At 43.4% G+C, this 21,228-nt stretch overlaps 1 protein-coding gene across 4 annotated transcripts in view; it reads right to left on the reverse strand.

Annotated features, from left to right (window-relative positions):
* The window catches only part of ATP11B (ATPase phospholipid transporting 11B (putative)), a 156,068-nt gene extending 135,110 nt beyond the window's left edge, over positions 1 to 20,958 (reverse strand). For all 4 annotated transcript variants that reach the window (XM_088456371.1, XM_088456372.1, XM_088456369.1 and 1 more), the window contains exon 1: positions 20,707 to 20,958. In XM_088456371.1, coding sequence (XP_088312497.1) covers positions 20,707 to 20,757 — 51 coding nt within the window. In that variant the 5' untranslated portion in view covers positions 20,758 to 20,958. The remainder of the gene's footprint in view (positions 1 to 20,706) is intronic.
* Positions 20,959 to 21,228: the final 270 nt, after the last annotated feature.

Here is a 21,228-nt window from a genome sequence, read left to right on the forward strand (position 1 = left end):
CTCTGTTACCGCGGCTCATAATGATGACATCACAGACAGCGCTTAAGCACTTGCGGCGGCGTGGCGTCCTAGGGACGTTCAACAAGTCTCTTTCTACCACAAAGCCGGAAGCATGTTGCTGCTCTGTAATCCTCCATGCGGCGGGTGCTGTGGAAGCCCGGGGAGGTGTGAGGCACGCCAGCCCTACAGGTGCAGCCATGTGAGTAATAACATGCCTGGCCATTCTGCTTAAAAGTAAATTCTGCAGTAAATTCAGCAACAAGGTCTTTACACATAAAATGAATCAAGTTTACCTTTTTGCCAGCTGCCCGCTCAGATGGGTGTCTGGTATGGAGAGAGACCCAGGGACTGTGTAGTTTGGTGAGTCTCCCAGGGTACGTCTTTAGAGCAGGATATAGGGTTACACACAAACCCCTATTCTATCTAACTCCCACTCTGCTACTGCTTGTCGCCTGTTGCCAGGAACTAAGGACCCAAACCAAACAGCAAAATAAAGAATTTAAACCTAACTAAAAGCTAAGACCTATCTAGTGCGTTACTCCAAGGAACTAAACACAAGACTGAGATTCTAGTGAAAGGGGAGGGGCTACATGGGGGGTGGGAGCCAGTTTTAATTAGATAGTGCCCGACTCCACCCCTCACTACACATAACCCAGAAGTAATGACATCCCCCAGATGGATGTAAAGGGAAAGCTACTTTACAGTGTCAGTGGCAGTGACACTGTAATGTAAAGTTTTGCATGCAGATACACCTGCAGAATATAATCTAGGCATGCCGCATATCACTCTAATCAGCAGAAGTTGCTTGTGAGTCCTATTCGCATGGCTGTGCAAATATGGCGCATTTGAAGGGAAAAAGTTGTGCTAAGAGACAATCAGTGCTACCAAGTCACGCCACGGAATGGTGCGACTAGATGGGCTGTTTAACGAGCAAGGAGGCTAGATGTATGAGGACACATCTAGCCTCCTTAAGTTAGCTCATTAAGTGTTGATGCCTCTATCCCCCACTTACCCCATGATCATGAAGTGTCCCCCAGATGAAGGTCAGAGAAACATTCTTTGGGGGCGATTCAATTCAGCGCGTTGCTGAACAGTCCTGGGAAGGAGTTCCCGGAGATATTCAATTCAGAATGCCAGTTACCGTACCTTATGCTGGGTGTTTGGTTGCAGTAACCGGCATTCACCGACTAATGGGCTGGCTGCGAGGCTGTTAGCGCCGTGCTAAGCTGGAAAACAGCATCACAGCCGGCACTAAAGTTGGATTTGTGCTCGCATATCAGGAGGGTAAAAGAAAAACTACTGTAGTCGGACTGAAGTGAACAGCTCCAGGAACTCCTTCCCAAGGCTATTCAGCATCGCACTGAATTGAATTGTCCCCTTTATATGGCAAGTGTTTAGTTATTACAGCAAGTATATCATCAGGATAGAAAATAGGTAGTGTCTCTCCCTGGGATATGCCCTATGCAGCAGTTTTTTCACAAGCTACGAAGGTAGTATCCCAGTCCCAACTAGCAATCAGGCTTGTGTGATATTTTTGAGGTGGTTGCTGGCAGGGGGGGACCAACAAAGAAACTACAACAGACACTGCAGTTGCATAATACTGTTCACACCTCTGCTCAGCTTTAAAAAAGTGAACCTGCTCATAATGAGGCAATTTCAAAATATGCAATTGTAAACCACAACTGCAAACATGAAGTAATCTTACAGTAAATTGTGTACATATATTAAGAGAGGAAGTAATCTAGGGTTACATTATTTGAACAGTTGGGCCTTTTAGTAATAATTGTAAAAGCAGAACTCTGAGGTCATGCTAAGAACAAAGTTAATTTTAAGTGGGATTTTATAGTTTCAGCATCATTATTGGCTGCTGTGGAGATCGAGTATACTTCGGACCTACCATAAAGGATTTGTACAAAAAGTGGCATGGATCAGTTTTCACGTATAAAAAGCTTCTGATACAAAAGTAACTAAAACTTCCATAATTACATATTAATCTATCTGTAAGCAAACCTTAAGCCACTGGCAAAAAAATATCATCATTTACTTATATAGCAACAGCATATTCCATTGTGCTTTACAATTGGGCCCAAAACAGTGACACCATAAGACTGGGTAATAACGGACATAGAGATAAGGGGGCCCTGCTCGCAAGCTAACAATCTGTAGGGAAATATACATTTGATACATGAGGATACTTGCTCATCATTGCATTTTCTTAACTTTCAAACAAACAGTACATTGTTTTTAGAGCCAAATGCATTGAGTACATCACAATGATGAAAAAAAAACATTATGAACATATGCAAGGAGTGCAACTACAGAATAGCTGCACTGTAGAGATTATAATGTAAATGGGAGCACAACAAATGGCAGCAACAAAGTACTACAGATGGAATAAATAGTTATTTTCTACAACACTACTAAACATGTGCCGTCGTAAGCCATTGACTACTGCAGTAAACACAGAAAAAGAAGGTTGCACTTTGTTTGGAAAACACCTTATTTACATTCCCTGGTGAAGCGAAAGGAAGCCTGAAAGCCCCCATACATGGCACGATATACGTGCCAATCCGACGGATCGGCGCGATATAGGTGCTATATCGTGCCGTGTATGGGCACGATATCGCACCTGATATTGTACTGTGCGCTCCCGCGGGGTTGTACATCGCATCTCCAGATCTTCCTGCAGAACCATCTGATCTGGGATGTGATGTTTTATCCCATTCAATGGAGGAGGGGGGAGCAGGCATATCGTGCTGTCAGTGGGGACCACACGATTGCTGGCGGTGACAGCATGATCCGTCTACTGACGGATCAGCAGTCGTCCTACACGGTGCATCGCACCGTGTATGGGCACCTTCAAACCTGTTTATAACGCCCCCAGGGTACCTGAAGCCAGGATGCAACCTCTGCTTGTTATACTGGCTGTGAGCTCAAGAAATGTAAGCTGATTGCAAGAACAATCCAGCTCCTAGTAAGAGGGATCTAAGGTGCGAGAAGAAAAAAGTGCAAAGTCTGTTTGGGCGCACTGACCACTTCTTTAGATGGGTTTAGTCTCTATGCGCAGCTAACCCAGTGCTTTTAGGCGTGTTAAATACTAATGGGCGCTTGAACTGAGGAACAATTGAATTGCTCTGTTGGGCACCTATTCGTATAGACGCCCAGTAGGGGGAGAGCAAAACTATTGAATCACCCCCAAAGTCTTGAAGATTTTGGAATAAGTGTAGTAGACATGATGTTTCTGAAAAGCAGTCAGAGACAACAAGTTTAGATGTGAATATTGCAAGAACCACAGACCAGCTCTGTGCCAAGCTCTGCTTTCATAGAAAGCAGAAGACTGAACCAGAGCAGCCAGCTTCCTCTGCACACTGCAGGGAGGGCACACAGCACATCCAATGGGAGGAGGAGGGGTGCAGTGTACTTGCAAAATGCGCTCCCCCTTCCTTAGCAGCCTGCAGGGCAGCAATTTTATTAAAGATTTGTTAGTGAGTGTAGGAGATTGAGAGGTATTTGTGGAAGTCTATGGGACCTATGTGAAGGTCTGAGTGGCACATGAACAAGTCTGCATGTCATTTTGAGTGGCATGTGTGGGCATTTTATGGCATGCGAGGGCAAAAAGTAGTTCGGCAACAAGGCAAGAATCAGAGGGGCATGTAGTAGAATTTTGGAGCAAATGAAGGGCACGATGGGTCATTTTTGGAGAAGACATGTAGGGATGCCAATGTCATTTGGGGTCTGGTTCTGGTTTTAATTTTTTAAATTAAGGCAATGTGCAACCCTTTTGAAGGTTTAAGCACTTTCAAAAGATATGATAAAGCCTATGTAACATGGAGTTTCAAGACTTATTTTTTAATAAAAATAGCATAGCATGGAAAATAATTAAAATCAGTTATTGTAACCTATGATCTAAATCAGTTATTTTTAGCGCACCACTTCATCACCATGAAATCTTGTGTGTATATAATGCAGTGATTCCCAACCTCGGTCCTCTAGGCACACTGTCAGTCCTGGTTTTAGTGATATCCATGCTAAAACACAGATGGTTAAATCAAAATAACTGAGCTGAGGTACTAATTAAGTCACCTGTGCTCAAGTATGGCTATCCTTAAAACCTGGACTGTTAGTGTGCCTTGAGGACAGTGGTTGGGAATCCCTGATATAATGTACATCATGCATTTAAATAAAACAAGATGCAATCAGTTATCAGAAGTTACAGCTAATTGAATGTGTACAATTAAGGGCAGGATTCCTGAGGGAGGCTCGAACAGGAAATCTGTGGTAAGTGCCCTTATCAAGGATGCAACGACCGTGTTAACCTATAGCTTTGTGTACTTATCTCGGAACCTATGGGTTAAAGCTGGTTAGCTGCAATTGTAACGTGCAAGGAAGAGAGGTTATAATTGAATAGCCTTGGGCTGCTACCACTGTTATCCTCACGCAGTAAATTATCAGAGTTAACTGAGGGCCTGATTCATCATAGATCGCAACTGCGATACGCACGCAATCGGCCGATAGTGGCGTTCTGCGCATGCATATGAATCACAGTGCGTGTACGCGAATGTGACTACGCAGAACCATTGCAGAGTGATTGATAGGAAGTGCCATTTGTGGCACAGTAGCTAAATCTATACAGCAAAGATTTCCATATGAAAAAGGTAAGAACATTTTTTTTTTTATAAACTAACAAAATGCAGTCGGTTTTCTCCTAAGGCCAAATTAGAATGAATGCTTTGTGAAAGCTCCTTACTGAAAAGCAAGTATCCTAATATCTATTAACAGTTACTTAATAGACTGCGGAATAACAGACAGTCTGTTGACAATTCAAATGTTTTTTGGGCACCCAAACACAATGGGTGCTCGACTGTGCAATTCAATTGTTGCTCTGTTCAGGTGCCAATGCCATATGTGCATGCCCAAAAGCACGGGGTTTAGCCACGTATAGCAGCTAACCCCACCAAACAGCCGACTTATCGCACATTTCTGCTTGCCACCTCGGGAGGTAGCGAGCAGAAACGTGTGCAGCCGCAGGTTATTCACACCCAAACAAAGTAACAATTCAATTTCTCTGTCGGGTGCCCAAAAGAAATAGCTGCAGCTAAAACAATTAAAATCGCCCCCACAGAGTGCCCTACTTGAAAGCTTCCAATCCACAGATTATCTAAAAATCAAATATATTTGAGGAATAAAATTAATCTGTCTATTCACACAGTATATTTAATTTTCTATAAATTTATGGACAATCTGCATTGAAGCAGACTATGGACTTAAAGCACTGTGACTGGCTACAATTACATAATTTAATTACAAGAGGTCTCAAAAAAATAGTCTGAAATAATTGCTCAGATTTGCCATTTCCAGTACTGGCTACTGCTCAAATTATACTACAGACAAGAGGCAGAAACTCTCTCAGTGTATTCTGTTGCCGTACAGTACTAGCCTGTGATTAATTAGTTCCAGATATATTCTTATTATCTCATGCTTAAAAAGAACTAAAGATTTCCATGTATATATACAGGTGTTTGGTAGTATTTGTGCAATTCTGTAAATGAAACTCCATTAATAATAAAAACGTCAGCTAAAAATACTGCATTCATTTTAGGGAGCAGAATTCAGCAGCTAGGAAATAAATTATAACATCTGCAAATGCCAAGTGGGCACTATAACAGCCATGTGGCTCTGCTCATATTTTGTGTAACAAAACAGAAGTAGGAAAATTGAAGATAAAACAGGGACCATTTGTCCAGAATACCAAAGAAGGTTTTATTTAGTAAAGGCTTTATGAAGCGTATCATAGAGGAAAAATCTCCTCAGCCCAAATCAACTCTTTGCAGAAAAAAAAAGTAGATAAACATGAAAGATTTGTTTTGCATACATGTACAACCCATAGTATAATAGATGTAGGCAAATCATTCCCATTCAAGATGTGGAACTGAAATTTAGCCCCCCCAAGGTTCCTGCAGCAGTGGCATGTTATGCTGGCCATACACCTGCGCGACCAGCATCAAATAAGATTCACCTCAACTCCCTGGAGCTCCCTGGCAGTCCCGGCGGCACGAATTGTTGTTTTTCTTTGCACACGATCAGTCCTACGATCGATCATGTGCTCATCAGGGAAAAGTCATTGAAATGACATGAATGGACGCACAATGAATCGCATACACAAAATACACGGTACGATCTGCACACGATACGATGGACCATATGGGCTGCACATCTGATCATACGATCCGTTTTAGGAGCTGCGGGAGCGTGCATCGGATCGTATCCTACTAAAAAAAAAAAATACACGATTTCCGCACGATCCATGGTACGACTCGTCGATAATTAGCCCGAAAACGCGCAGGTGTATGGACAGCATTAGTCACCTACAGGAGTGGTGCAGAGAGGGAAAATCGGACAAATGGAGTTACCCTGACCTCCATACGAGATGTGTGTGATGGTGGATTCTCATCTCATCAATCTAAAGAAACTACGGCCCGTATTCAATTTGGAGCGAGAAGCCGGATTCGGCGAAAAAGTTTCGCAGATGACGTCATTTCGCCAGGCGGAAAAGTATCGCTGAATTCAATATGAAAGACTTTCTGCCTAGGTGGAAAGTCAATGCTATGTAATAAGCGAAAAAGTTTCGCCTATGAATAGCAGGCGGAAAAAAGTGCAGAATTGGGGCTTTGGGGTGCAACGTTGCGGGAACCACCGTGCAGCCCCCAAAGGTAAACAGTCAAAAAATTTATACGAAAAACACTTAACACCACAAAAAAATCACTTTAATTTTGGGGGCGAAAAATAAAAAAAAGTTGGGGGACAAAGTTAAAAACTTGCGAACTAGACTCTAGGAGGGTCCCCAAGTATGCCCCATGTGTTTTTTTCATTGCAGGTGCTTGCGGCAGGTGGAATTATCACGATTTTTTAAACTTAACTTTAGCAACTTTAAAATATGCTGGCCCCCATTTTCAAGTACCCCAAATTTGCTGGGATAAGTTATTTTCTGCAAAAAAACCTCCTGAATACTATTCTGCACCACTTATACAAACGCTATTTAGCAGCTATTGAGGCTGTTTAAAAACACCAAATACCTTCAGCAAGCCAAATTGGGGGTAACCAAAGCTAACCCCCATGTCAGAGCATCTTTTGGGGGATGTCAGGCTGATTTCCCGCTTGTTTAAGTTTGGCCGGGTCCCGTTTTCGCGTACTTGCAAATTGAATACGGGGATACGCGGGCGATACTTTTTCGCCTGCTAAACAGGCGAAAAGTCCGGGAGGCGGAAAAGTATCGCAGGTCCACTCAAATTGAATACGGCTCTTAATTTCATTCCAACTAAAACCCTATTTCTCCCCTCTCATATGCTTTCAAATCCCTTTAGCAACCTTTAGACATCTTTCTCTACTCTCTTCAATACAGCTTCCACCCCCAACAGTCTACTGAGGCTGCACTCACATACTGCCTGCTGTTATTACTGTACATCACCATCTTCAGCTGCACACACTTCCCCCTCCCATTTTCCTTTCTGGCATAAAGGGAGATGTACGACAATGTCACTCATCTCTGTGCTAAGAGACATCTTGTAATGCAGCTATGCAGAATGTCCCAGCACAACAATGTATTAAAAAGTCACCAAAGAGGTGTTGCAGTAACTCTCCTCTCTTCATTGATCTCTGCCAGACTCTATAGCATAAGCATAGTGCTGTTGTGCAAGCCTGAAATTAGGGGAGAAACGTGAGATGCCATTTAGACTGCACAGCGCATGCACAAGGATATCCGGAGGCGGTAGTGGGACATGTAAGTAACCACAGCACCATCCTGAAATGACGTGATGTGTTATTAACAAGTGATCAAAAGCTCAGCTTTTAGTTACTCAGTAAGAGGCTAAAGGAGGGCATCCACTACACGATTTTAGCAGGCGATTGAACGATAACGACGTCGTTATTGTTCAATCGTTTAAAAATAGTTTATAAATCGTGCAGTATTTGGTCGTTAACGATCAACGATGCGCGCTCCCGCTGGTCATTTGATCGTCTCATCAGTCGACTGAACATGCAGGTCAATTTCACTTGATCTATTAAAGATAGTTTGCAAATCATTTGCAAATCGTTCAGACTGAAAGATAAAAAATCAAGGGAAAACCGTTTAGAGATTGGACAGGGAGTAGATCGTCTAGTGGATGTGCCCCATTAGGCAGCCGTGTTTCTAATGCTGGCCATACACGCTACAATTATCGGGACGATCCGCCTGATAGATAATTGAAGCGTGTGGGGGGGGCGACCGAGGGTTAAACATTGCTCGGTCGGGCATGCTGGATTGTCCAGCATGCCCGTCCGATGCAATATTTCTGTCGGCCGCATCGGGCAGTGTATGCCGAGCGCAGCCGACAGACATTTCCTGTGTTCCTTCCTACGGAGTGTTCGCCATTGCTTAAAATGCTTAAGAAAATCACTATTAAAACAATACAGTGATAAAGAAGTAGCACAGGCAAGATGCCTGCCCAACGAATGACTACTCACAACTCTGTTACCTGTAACCATCCCGGGGGAGGGGGGGATTCAATTGTTTTATCGCGGCAACAGCTCCCATACCGTGGGTGCCTATTTCTGCTCGTACCCTCCTGAGGTGGCGACCAGAAATTGTTCAAAGTCAGGCTTTTGAGTGCCCAACCTCATCACGCCCATTAGTTTGCACGGGTTTAGCCACTTAATGCATTCCGGAGCATTTGGTCGCGACATGCACTATAAGTAATGGGCCCTGCAGCACTCATGCCCAACGGTTTAGAACGGAGCTGTGGGCTCGAGAAAATATTTGAATTCCCCACTAAATGCTGATAATTTTAATATTTTGTTTTTGGTCTAAGTACATGCACAATTATTCATCCATTCAATCCTGTACAATGGAAGCAAATCCTACTGTTTATATAGTAAATGAAAATACTTTTTAGTAGTTTATCCTAAACCATAGCTAATGTTTTTGTCTTAGAAATTGTAGATAAGTTAATTATCTTAAGCTGTCCACGAGCATTAAGATCATTCTTGGACATCTTTGGTAGTTAATAGAGTCTGTGTCTGGTGGTTTTGGGATTAATTAGTAATAAAGGCCAAGCTATACATTGGTCATAGAATGCAGAGATTTTCTCATGCCGAGAAAAAAGCATTTTAAAAGAGGATATACTAAAATGCCCTCACTTAGCATAATGTGTAAGTGAAATGTTCATGCTGTTCTCCTGTCACATCATAGCGATTCCACAGTCAAAGCGGTGCATGCAAAACTGCTAGTGTGAAAACATTCTTTTATAACAGGAGAGCATGTTGCCAAGAAAAAGATGATTTTATCCCTATTCCTAGTATAATATTATATATATATATATATATATATATATATACACACACACACACACATACAAACATATATCTCACACATTCCCCAAGCTGTATAGTGGTAAAATGCCCATTTTTAGTTTTAACCACCTTTGTCATAATGATCTTTAAAACTCAAATGTGAACATCGACTATTGCCACAGGGCAAATTGAATACATACAGAAACATACAGGGGCAGATTCAATCAGCAGAACCTCGCAAGCTAGGTGCAAGTTAAAACAAGTGAGGTTTTTCCTACTGTAATTAATTGCAATGTGCATAGTGTGAGGTTCAAATTATATATTGCGCTTAACTGAACAGAAATAATAACACATTAAAGTAGTTGTAGAAAGGCTGTCTAGATTCATGGGTCTCATTTAAAATTACAAAATTGATGCACTGCACATGCGCACAACTTACATCATTATGCAGAGCTGCACATAGCTTGTACTTGAGGTCCATTGTGCTTCATGGGTAGATCTGGATATTAACGTTCAAGGGCAGAACAGTGATAGCGTATATAAACAAGTTTACGAAATCCCTTAGTTTGTATTATATGGATTTGGAATATGCTAGGTGTGAGATAAATTGCGCACCTACATAAATCAACTCCACGTTTGGGAGCTGAGGAAGACAAAAGTCACATACACACATCTATACGCTAGACTCAAGATTGCTTGTATCTAAAGATGTTTGCAGAAACATTTGCTCATTTTATTACCGGATATTGCAACATACATTTTAACAACAACTTTTGGCAATATCTCCATCACATCACTTTCAAATATGGTCCTCAGAAAATGGTTATATCATGTGTCAAATGCCAATGCCACTCATGTGCAGTTAAAAACGGGATGTAGTTATTAGACCGACAATCGGGATGCTGACTGTTGAAAACCCGGCGCCCCAATCCTGACCTGGGACAGAACACCGTCGCCGGAATCCCGACAGCCGGCTTCCCGATCTTAAGCATATTGGGTGCTCAATTAGGTGTTATCCATGGGGGAGGGTTAGGTTTAAGCACCACCGGAGGAGGGGGTTAGGGTTATGCTACAGACCGTGGCGGTTAGGTTTAGGCATCACTGGAGCGGGGTTAGAGTTAGGCACTTAAAGAGGAGGGTTAGGTTTAGGCACTAAAGGGGAGGGTTAGGGTGTGTGTGTGTGTGTGGGGGGGGGGTTAGTTTGCAGCAACAGAGGGTTAGGGGGAGATGGGGGATGGTTAGCATACTTACACAGCTCGTCGGGATACTAAGCATAGGGATGCCGCTGTCGGTTTTGTGACAGCTGGCATCCCGACTGTCGGTATTTCATAATCCGTTAAAAACAGCTCAGGGTAATGTGTGACAGTGGTGACCAACAGTTATGGTTTTTGATACATCTACTTATGACACAGAAGCTACAAGTTTTTAGGATGATAAAATATTGTAATACATAATGTGAGGATAACAAAAACATAAGAGACCTTGTGAAAAAGCAAGTAAATCTACAGGGTGGTCCATAAGTGTGAAAACACCCTTATAAAAAGGATATGAGTAAGAAAATATTCATCCAATGTCTGCACATGATATGGGGGAAAAAAATGTAAGGGTATATCACCAGTATGGCTGCCATCTTGAAGACAGCCAGCTTAGATGCAACTCTTTTTTAATTGGGAAGGTAGTTATGTGACATATCAAACAGATGCAGAATTTCATAAGAAAAACAATGGAGTTCTTCGTTTTAGCGTATCTTTATTAATTCTCAAGTTTTAACTGAGTTGTTTTTTTTTGCAGGTAGTCACATTAATGACAATGGCACTAACACAAACAGAACGTGTTGAGCTTGTCTTAATATCTGGAGAACGAAGCACACGTTATTGCAAATGATTTCAACCAACATCACCCAAATAGGCGACAATTTACCAAACTCTTAGCCAAATTTAAAGAAACCAGGTCAATTGCAGATAAACCAAAAAGTGGATGACCAAAAACTGTTATAGATGAAGCAACAACAACTGCTGTGCTGGATCAAAGAGATCACAACGTAGTACTTGTGGTCTGTCTTGTGAATGTAGGGTAAGTCATATGGCCATTCTGAGAATTTTCTCTACACATGAATGACACCCCTACAAGATTCAGATGTTGCAACACCTGACTGAAGATGACCCAGACCGCGGGTGGAGTTTGCACACTGGGTAACACAGCAACTTCAACTGAACCCTCATTTTCCATACCAGGTATTGTTTAATGAAGAGGCAAATTTCTTCGGCAATGGTGGGGTAAACAAACAGAACCACAGGTACTGGTCAGAGACAAACCCTCACTGGATGGATGCCTGTAGGGCTGTAGCCTTGGCAAAACAGCTGGTATGATGTGGTTAGTGGGATACCCGTAGTGTAGGACAATTCTTCATTGATGGACCACTAATAGCAGCACATTACCAGAGGTGGTTAGATGAAGAGATTTTTTTCCTCCTTGTTATCAAGAGGATGGGTCATACCCTAATTTCTTCCAGCAAGATGGTGCCCACCTCATTATGGACTCATCATGGAATATCTTGATGTGCAGTTTCTCCAAAGGTGGAATGGCCAGTGGCCACCAAGATCCCCAGATTTAACTCCGTTGGATTTCTTTCTGTAGAGTGACCTGAGGGAACGCGTTTATGCTGTGAAGATACAAGATCGCTATCATATGCAACAACGAATTGTTGATGCTTGTGCTCAGATTCAGCAAGACATGTTGGTCAAGGTTCATCAGGAATAGAAAGAGAGAATAGAATTAACACTGCAACATGGTGGACAGCTCTTCAAACATATCCTATAAACTTTAGGATAAAACTCGAGAATAAATAAAGATATGTTAAAACGAAGAACACCATTGTTTTGCTTATGAAATTCTACATCTGTTTGATATGTCACACTACCTTGCCAATTAAAATAAAATCTTCCTACTAAATTGGGGGGGGGGGGGGGTACTGTAATATTTTAGTTTTTAACAACGCTGCAATGGACATATTTTTAAAGATGCAGTTTGACAATGCATATAAAAATCAAAATTTGACCATTATATTCTCTAATATATCAGCCCCCAATTACAGTGGTGGCGATGGCACTGCAGCTCAAATGACGAAAGCTTTGGTGTGGGCTTCAGCTATATGTAACTGAATAGAGTGATCACGGGGAGCAGAAAAAATTGTGGGTCCCGGGGACCACTCACTTTAAAAAATTTGGGTCCTACACCACTTTTTCAGGGTCCCGTTACATATTATGGGAGTTGATGGCAGGCACCAGTTGGGACTGTGCTGGGGGGTATATAGCAGTTGGGGTAGAGCTGTGGGTAAAAGCAGGGAGAAGTTGGGGTAGAGCTGCAGCTATAGGGGAGTAAAGGCAGGCAGGGCTGGGGGTAGGGAGGGGTAAGTGCAGACAGTTGATGCAGCAGTGCTGGGGTCATGGAGGGTACTAGGGGCAGGTTGTGTGAGGGTCAATGGTAGATAGCAGCTGGCGCAGTACTTGGGGGGTATGGTGGGGGTTAGTGGCAAGCAATACTTGGGGTAAGGCGAGGGCGAGGGTAGATAGCAGCTGGGGCAGTACTGGGGAGGGGGGGCAAGAAGGGTGTTAGGGGCAGAGCTAGGTCAGAGTAGCAGCTGGGGCAGCACTGGGGGTAGAGAGGGGGCAAGTGTAGATAGCAGCAGGGGCAGTATGGGAGGCATACAGGGGAAAAGAGTTGTTAGCAGCTAGGGCAGTACTGGGGGCAAGCAATACTGGGTGTAGGAAGTGGTAAGGGTAGATAACTAGGGCAGTACTGGGGACAAGGAGGCTGTTAGGGGCAGGCAATACTGCGGGCTGTACTGGGGTTAGGGAGAGGGTTAGGATAGCAGCTGGGGTAGAACTAAGGGTAGGGAGGGGGTAAAGTCAGCACATGGGGTAGTGTTTACCTCCTTGCTTTTGCTAGGAGCCCCCGGCTGGGTCACTGTTGCAGCTTCCTCCTGTCCCATGCAGTGTCCACCTTCCCTGCCTGCAGAGAGCTCAGCTGGCTGAAGGAGCGCAGGCTGCCAGAGGGTCCCGGCACCACCGACAATTCTGCTGCCCGATGGATGCAGTGCGTACAGACTCCGTCAGGAGTCGAGCGGCGAGGGCCATAGCTGGGGAAGATGCCGCAGAGCGGCCATTGGCTGGGAGAGACGCCGCAGAGCCGCCCTTGCCTGGGGGAGACGCCGCAGAGCAGCCCTTCGCTACAGCAGCACAAACAGAGCCAGCGGGTCCTACAGGACCCGATCAGTTTTTAAATCGGGATCCCCAGTTTGCTGTAGCGCGTAAAAACGTGCTATAGCGCATATTTTGCGAACACTGTAATATGTTTAACACTAAACAATGTATTTCACTTTTATGGCACATACATTTTGGAGATGTCCTTTAGGTTTACCCATAAATTATTGATACAAATTCAGCTTACTATCATGACACACGTGTCCTAACACATTGGGAATCACTGCTGCAAATGTTGTACTCGTCTCTATTTGCCTCTGTTTGGTGCAATAAGAGTCAAGACCTTAGATGCTCATACAAAAATAAATTTGGCCAATGAAAAGGTGGCCTAAATATCTCAAAAGGTTCATTTAAGACGGGTGTGGGAAAAAGCCGGAAACATAGTAACTGCATTGAAAAAGCCGGAAACAAAGTAAAGTGTATTGAAAAAGCCGGAAATCCATAGTAACTGTATGAGAAAAGCCGGAAATCATAGCAAATGTATTAGAAAAGCTGGAAATCATAGAAAATGTATTAGAAAAGCCAGAAGTCCATAGTAAATGTATTAGAAAATCTGGAAATCATATTACATGTATTGAAAAAACCGGAAATCCATAGTAAATGTATTAGAAAAGCTGGAAATCATAGTAAATGTATTAGAATAGCCGGAAATCATATTGCATGTTTTGAAAAAAACGTAAATCATAGTAAGTGTATTAGACAAGCCGGAAATCATATTACATGTATTGAAAAAGCCGGAAATCCATAGTAAATGTATGAGAAAAGCCGGAAATCCATAGTAAATGTATGAGAAAAGCCGGAAATCATATTGCATGTAATGAAAAAGCCGGAAATCATAGTAAAGTGCATTAAAAAAGCTGGAAATTATAGTAAATGCATTGAAAAAGATGGCAAGCATACATATACTATGATTTCCGGCTTTTCTCATACATTTACTATGGATTTCCGGCTTTTTCAATACATGTAATATGATTTCCGGCTTTTCTAATACACTTACTATGGATAGCCGGCTTTTTCAATGCATTTACTGTGTTTCCGGCTTTTACTCTCTTCCATTTAAGACTTTATAATCACTATGGGATCTGCAAGTTGATTACCACTAAATATAAAAAGGTATTCACTTAAAATGCAGAAACTAACATCTCCAGTCTTCAGACTATGTCAGTGGATCTCTCACTACAGCACTACAATTTCAGCAATTGCTGCTTTTTTTTTTCTTTCCTCTGAGCTTCAAGAATGACCTGTGTTTTCTGCAGTCATATCCGCTTGCTCTTTTGGCTCCTACACTACTACACCAGATGCACTTAGTCATAATCCCATTGTCAGTAAAGTGCGTAAAGTCTATTTGGAGAAATTAGGCTTTGTCTACAGCCATACGTATGGTAGTGTGAGCATAAAGGCTAATTAATAAAATCTCAAATTGTTTTAGTAAAAGGTAAAAGTACATGTTATATTTAGCTTACTTGTAAACAAAAAGCAAAACTATTTGAATGAGATGTTTTTAGAAGAAACATCAAAACATCTGTTAAGCATGACTTTCATCTTCCAAACTAAAATGCACCATCAATTTCCAGCATTGCTAGGAAAAGAAACTGACAGAGCCAAAAGCCAAAACAGAGGAGGGGGAAGTGGTGTCACTAAGAAACTAATCTTCATTGTCAGGTGTCACCTGTGGCGACTGTGCCTTAGATATGTTAAAGGTTAGTTTGTTGGGATTGCCAGACTATTTAAAGGGGACATTCACATCCACACCTCTGTTCCATCCCTGCCATAATTTAGCTACGGGAAACCCACCCATAAACAAGATTAGATTTTACAGATTGACAGTTAATATATACCTGGAAACTAATTCCAAAGATGATGGATGACCAGGCAACCAGTCCAAAAATCTAGACTTAAAATATATGCCCACTTGTACGTAATTTACTGTATATCAGTGATCGCAAAATACGCGCTATATCGCGTTTTTACGCGTTATAGAAAGTTGGGGACCCGGTTTTTAAAACTCAGCGGGTCCTGCAGGACCCGCTGTGTGTGCTGCCTGTGTACGTTGCCAAAAAAAAGATAATCACGCCAGCGGCTTCTTCTCATCCAATCGCCGCCGGAGGATTCTCCTCACTACAACTCCCAAAATCCCCCTGGTACTTGCGGCTCCTCCTCCCTATGTGTTCACCTTCTGCCGCTGCGCTGTCCGCTACTCGCTTACGCAGAGGGTCTCAGCCACACTCTGCTCCCGCCTCAGCTGCAGCCACTCTCCGGTCACTCTGCCTCCGCCGTCGGACCCGGGCGGGGGTAAAAATGATAGCAGCAGCGGCTTGGAGGTGCAGAAACACACCCGGAAGCTGGTGCCGCTGCTGCTGGATGATGGCCGCAACGCCCCAGCCTGCCTGGGGGAATCTCTGTAAGAGAAGAATGCCCTGGAGCAGATGAGAAAGTTCCTGTCCGACCCTCAGTTGCACACGGTGCTGGTGGAGAGGAGAGCCCTGAAAGGTAAGAGCATTTGTCCCTGGTCGGCTGTGTGCTCCCTGGCTGTCCCTGGCGTTATTGGCCGGCTGTGTGCTCCCTGGCTGTCCCTGGTGTTGCTGGCCGTCTTTGGCATGTCCCTGGTGTTACTGGCCATCTATGTGGCCCTATACCTGGTGTCGCTTGCCGGCTCTCAGGCCCCTGTTCTTGGTGTCACTGGCTGGCTGTGTGGCCCCTGCCCCTGCCTGTGTAACTGTGTGTAGTCCTTCACTAGCCCTGACTGTGTAGCTGTGTGTCTTTCCCATTTACCCTGACTGTTAACTGTGTGGACCCCCCACCTTACTCCCTGCACTGCCTGCCCCTTACATCCTCCTTGCCCCCAGTACTGCCAAGCTGCTATCTACCCTTACCCTCTCCCTACCCTTAGTACTTCCTCCCCTAACCCCTTCCTTGCCCCAGCTGCTATCTACAATTGCCCCCTTCCTACCCCCAGCACTACCTGTTTCTAGCCTCCTCCTTGGCCCCAGCACTGTCACAACTACTGTCTGCACCTACCCCGCCCTACCCCCAGCTCTGCCTGCCCCTACTCCCCTCTAGCCCCAGCTCTACCTCAACTTCTCCCTGCCTTTACGCCCAGCTCTACCCCAACTGCTAATTACCGCCAGCACTGTCCCAACTGCTGCCTGCCCTCACCCCCCATAATATGTGATGGGACCCAAAAACAGTGGAATAGGACCCCAACTTTTTAAAGTGAGGGATCCCTGGGACCCACATTTTTTTCCGCTCAGCGCGATCACTCTATAAATTATTTGTGTTAGACATTATGCATTAATGGACTAAACACACAGTTATGTCCTCATACACCTACTGTAGCCTCAATACGCCATGCGAAGCGCTGAGTGGTGTAGCATTTAAATTTGCGTCTTATTCACACCACAGATCCAGCCAAAACACTCAATCTGTACCAGATGCCGGGCTGAGACTTTAACCGTACAGGAATTTGTTTTAAATATTTACAAAGTCGCAGAGGAAGCACAATGGAACTTGGCTTCAAGAAAAAACTGAGGCATCACAGCAGTTCATATGCAGATTCAGACTCCTTCACACACAGGTGTACGCGTGTCGCATATCAAATTAATAAATGCAGTCTCGTTAAGCGGTTCTGTTGTATCGCATTGAGACTAAAGCGCATATTCGAGCGGAAAATACACTCTACACAAGCCAAGTCACAAGGGACCTGGCGCACCGAGAAGGGCTATTTGGCGTGACTGCTGCAATAGTGTATGACAATGCTTCTATAGGTGCCAGGACATGGCTACATCCTGACTGGACCATCCACCTGCTGTATTAAGTTGAGTTCACCAGAATTCAATGTTCCTTGCAGCTGAATGGTGCAGCCTTGAGGGGTGGGTCCAGTCCCAATGTTACCAAACAGAAGGTTCCCAGAGGCAACAGGGGAACCCTAGTTCAGCCAGACTAATAGGGGTATTCAATATGGGAGCGAAAACATCGTTTCTGCGTTAATATCGGAGCTATGACGTCATTATCGCAGGTTTCAGTTTTACACTGTATTCAATTTCAAAGACTTTTCGCAGGTTCGAAAAGTCTTTGATAAAAAACGGGGATAACTTTTCACCATTGAATAGGTGCCGAAAAAAAGTGCAGAATTGGGGTTTAGGGGTGCAGGCTTAAAAAAAATAGCCTGCACCCCTGGGAATGACATTTAAAAAAGAACTCTGTAAAAAAAGATAAAAAAAAAAATAGGGACACCCCAAAAAATTAATTTAAAAATTAGGGTGTTGAAAAAAAAAAAATGGGAAAAAATTGTTAAACAATAGGGAAATAGGTTCAGGGCTATTCTGCAAGTATACGGCAGGTGTTTTCTACAATAGAATTATAGCGGCAGGTGCATAATTGAGGAATTTTTAAAAACTGACTTTAGGGACATCAAAATATGCTAGTACCCATTTTCATGTACCCCAAATTTGATGGGACCACTTAAAAAAACGAAAAAAATAACCTAAGTGCTCTTCTGCAACACTTCTTCAATGTCGGGAAAAAACACCTGCTGCGGCTATTTAAATCCCCGACTTTCATTTAAAGGCTAAAACGGGGGTACCCATAGTGATCCCCCATGTTTTTACAACTTTAGGGGGGGTCCTACAATTTTTTTAAGGAAAAATTCGTAACTTTCCACAAATCCAACTTCGCAGGCTCCCGTTTTCGTTAATTTCATATTGAATACCGGGATAAGCGGGCGCGCGCCCGATACTTTAACGCAGGTAAAATCTCCGATATGAAACGTAAACTTCGACAGCGAAGTTTACGTTTCATATTGAATACCCCTCTAAAGCTACAAATGCTAGGTAAGCTATTCTACATTTAGGGTAAAGGCCTGGTTGCGATATGACTTGCGATACAATGGCGGACATATCGAGCGGTCCCCGTACAGGGAGAGATCGGGTGGCCGACAGCCCGATATGCCGGCACCCTCCTCCTCCACCCGCATAGCGCTGTATTGGATCATACATCGCATCCCTAGATCAAGACAAAATGCAGTAAGATCTGGAGGTGCGATGTACGATCCTACAGGAGCGCACACTGGCCGATATCATGCCCACACACGGTACGATACAGCGGCGATATCGTACCAATCCGTTGGATTGGCTGCTACATTGCACCGTGTATGGGGGGCTTTAAGACTTATTAAAATACATTGAACATCTAAGATGTATTTGGTAACATTGGAAAAAAAAAAAAAAAAAGGGTGGATGTAGAAGAGACAGTTGGGTCAATGGGGTAAACTCTTTAATATGCAAGAACCAAAAAAAAAGATACAATCTGCCATCAGCTAGTGGAGCAAGCAATAAACGCTCTACCTGCTGTATCAAATAGGTTACTTATATATTAATACACAACTGAATCAGAAATGTTAAATTAAAATTATAACTGTCAAACCCCATATTCCTGTGTGTTTATGTAGCGGAAAAAGATATGCTGCACAGTGTGGAGTCTTAGGGGGGTATTCAATTAGCGCTAAAATAGCGAATAGCGCTGCTAATTGATCACGGCGGAGACATCCTATTAGCCGCAAAGTGCCGCCCCATGCCAGGACTTATCATGGATATTTTTCGGGACCTCATGTGTTCCAAAAAATAATACACATTAAGTGCCGTTTTTTTCACCACCTAAATGACGAAAACACATAGGACTTGCGATAAGCTCGTGGACCTGCGTGTTTTTGGGAGAATTATCCTATTCATTTGGCCGAAATAATAGGATAGGGTGAAAAAAAAAAAAAAAAAACAGGCGAAAACCGCAGACCGCGGCTATCCATAGCGCCCGAACTATGTTCGGGGCTAATTGGATACCGCCCTTAACAGGAAATAAACGATTAAAAGAGGAATCCATGCACAATTTAAACAATCAGGAAATCAGACATGCAAGTTTACCTTCTCCTAGGGCAGAAAATAACTGATTCTATTATACTTTGCTCCATCTTTATATTGCTACTGCATAATAAGAAACAGGCAAAATCTAAAGCATGGTAGTCATTATACTGAGGGTTGCATTCAAATGACCTAGTGTTACAAAATATAATAGGCTAATTTCTAGCTAGTAAAAATAGAAACATCCAAACATATATTTTTCTATTATTACAAAATTAGGTACCATTCACTAAATAGCAAAACATATAAGCAACATCAGCTGCATGGCCTTACACCAGGGGTCTTCAACCTTTGCCCTCCAGCTGCTGTGGAACTACACATCCCAGTATGCACTGCCACCTTTTTGATATAACAGCATGCTAAAACTATGGCAGTGCATGCTGGGATGTGTAGTTCCACAGCAGCTGGAGGGCCATGGTTGAAGACCCCTGCCTTACACAGTACACTAATGTAAATATATCAATTCCACATTGCTCACTGTAGGACATATAAAAGCAAAAAAGTGTAATATTCCATTCAAACAAAAAAACGTGTACTAACACCACATTTGCCTGGTATATACATCTGACTCAAATCCTAGCCTTTCCTTTCAAATTATGATATAAAATGCATAAATTCACAGCCCACAGGCTATAGAGAACAAAGTAAATATGTGAAGTTTAAAAAAAAAAAAAAAAAAAACCCTCAAAACATTTGTAAACCTAATCCAATTATGTCAAAAGTGTGATTAAAGATAGTCATAAATATATTAAATAAAAGAAAAAAAAGAAAAAAGGGGGAACCGCATTTCCAAGAATCAGTAAAATGTTTATTACATAGAACAGGTAAAATAGAAATTTGGGGATTCTCATATAAATTCCGGCATCTTATGGTGTTCATGTATAGTTTAATAAACTGTTCTGTAAATGACGTGAATACTGTAGTCATTATGGTTCAAAATATTCATATATCACATTGCTATACAAAAAGTTGTGCAACTCTCCAAAAGCTTTATTTCCCCCTGTCAGGTACCTCACCAGCCGGTACACACAGCCCTGTCATGCCCAGCATTCCCCCGTCACCCAGGAGTCTGGAGGGGAAGAGGAATTAAGGACAAAATAGGAAAAAAAAGTTCTCAACAAACTGAGATTGAGGCCTAGAGAGGTCCCCGGTCTTTCCTGCAATGCTGCCCAGGATCAGTCGGTGTGCTGCGGGGAAGAGCTACGTACCAGCTGCTGCCAGACCCAACGGACCAGAAAGCAGTCCCTCCAGGAATCCATCACCGGGCGGCGGCTGCAGCCCTCTCCCTACGCTGGCATGGCCGCCGCACTGGGAAGGAGACGGTTTGTCGGTGACTCCCCCGCTGCGAGTCCGGCCCCGGCCGTGTCAGGTCCCTTCGTGATGCGCGCCCCCGCCAGCAACAGAGAGAGCGGGAGCGCGCCCGGGCTGAGAACCAGGACAGGATCGGATTACGCCCAATCTCGGTGACGTCACTCTGATAGCTGACGTGGTGGTGCTGCTGGTATACAGACTAGACTAGAAAGGGAGCTGGCTGCTGGGGTGTGTGAGGTGCGGTGCACATAAAAGTGTTTTTTTTTTCTTTTTTTTACACGAGCACCATGTTGTGTAATGGTGCTTCCTGTACTGTTCCCATTGTCTACACATCATGCGACAGACAGTGCTCTGATGTAGCCGCCCGCAGGAAGGAGAGTTGTGGGTACTAGGCATATGTAGTGCACCTGCTCACCTGA

Source organism: Taudactylus pleione, unplaced genomic scaffold (genome assembly GCF_031769625.1).
Source record: "Taudactylus pleione unplaced genomic scaffold, aTauple2 ptg000702l, whole genome shotgun sequence".
NCBI classification, from domain to species: domain Eukaryota; kingdom Metazoa; phylum Chordata; class Amphibia; order Anura; family Myobatrachidae; genus Taudactylus; species Taudactylus pleione.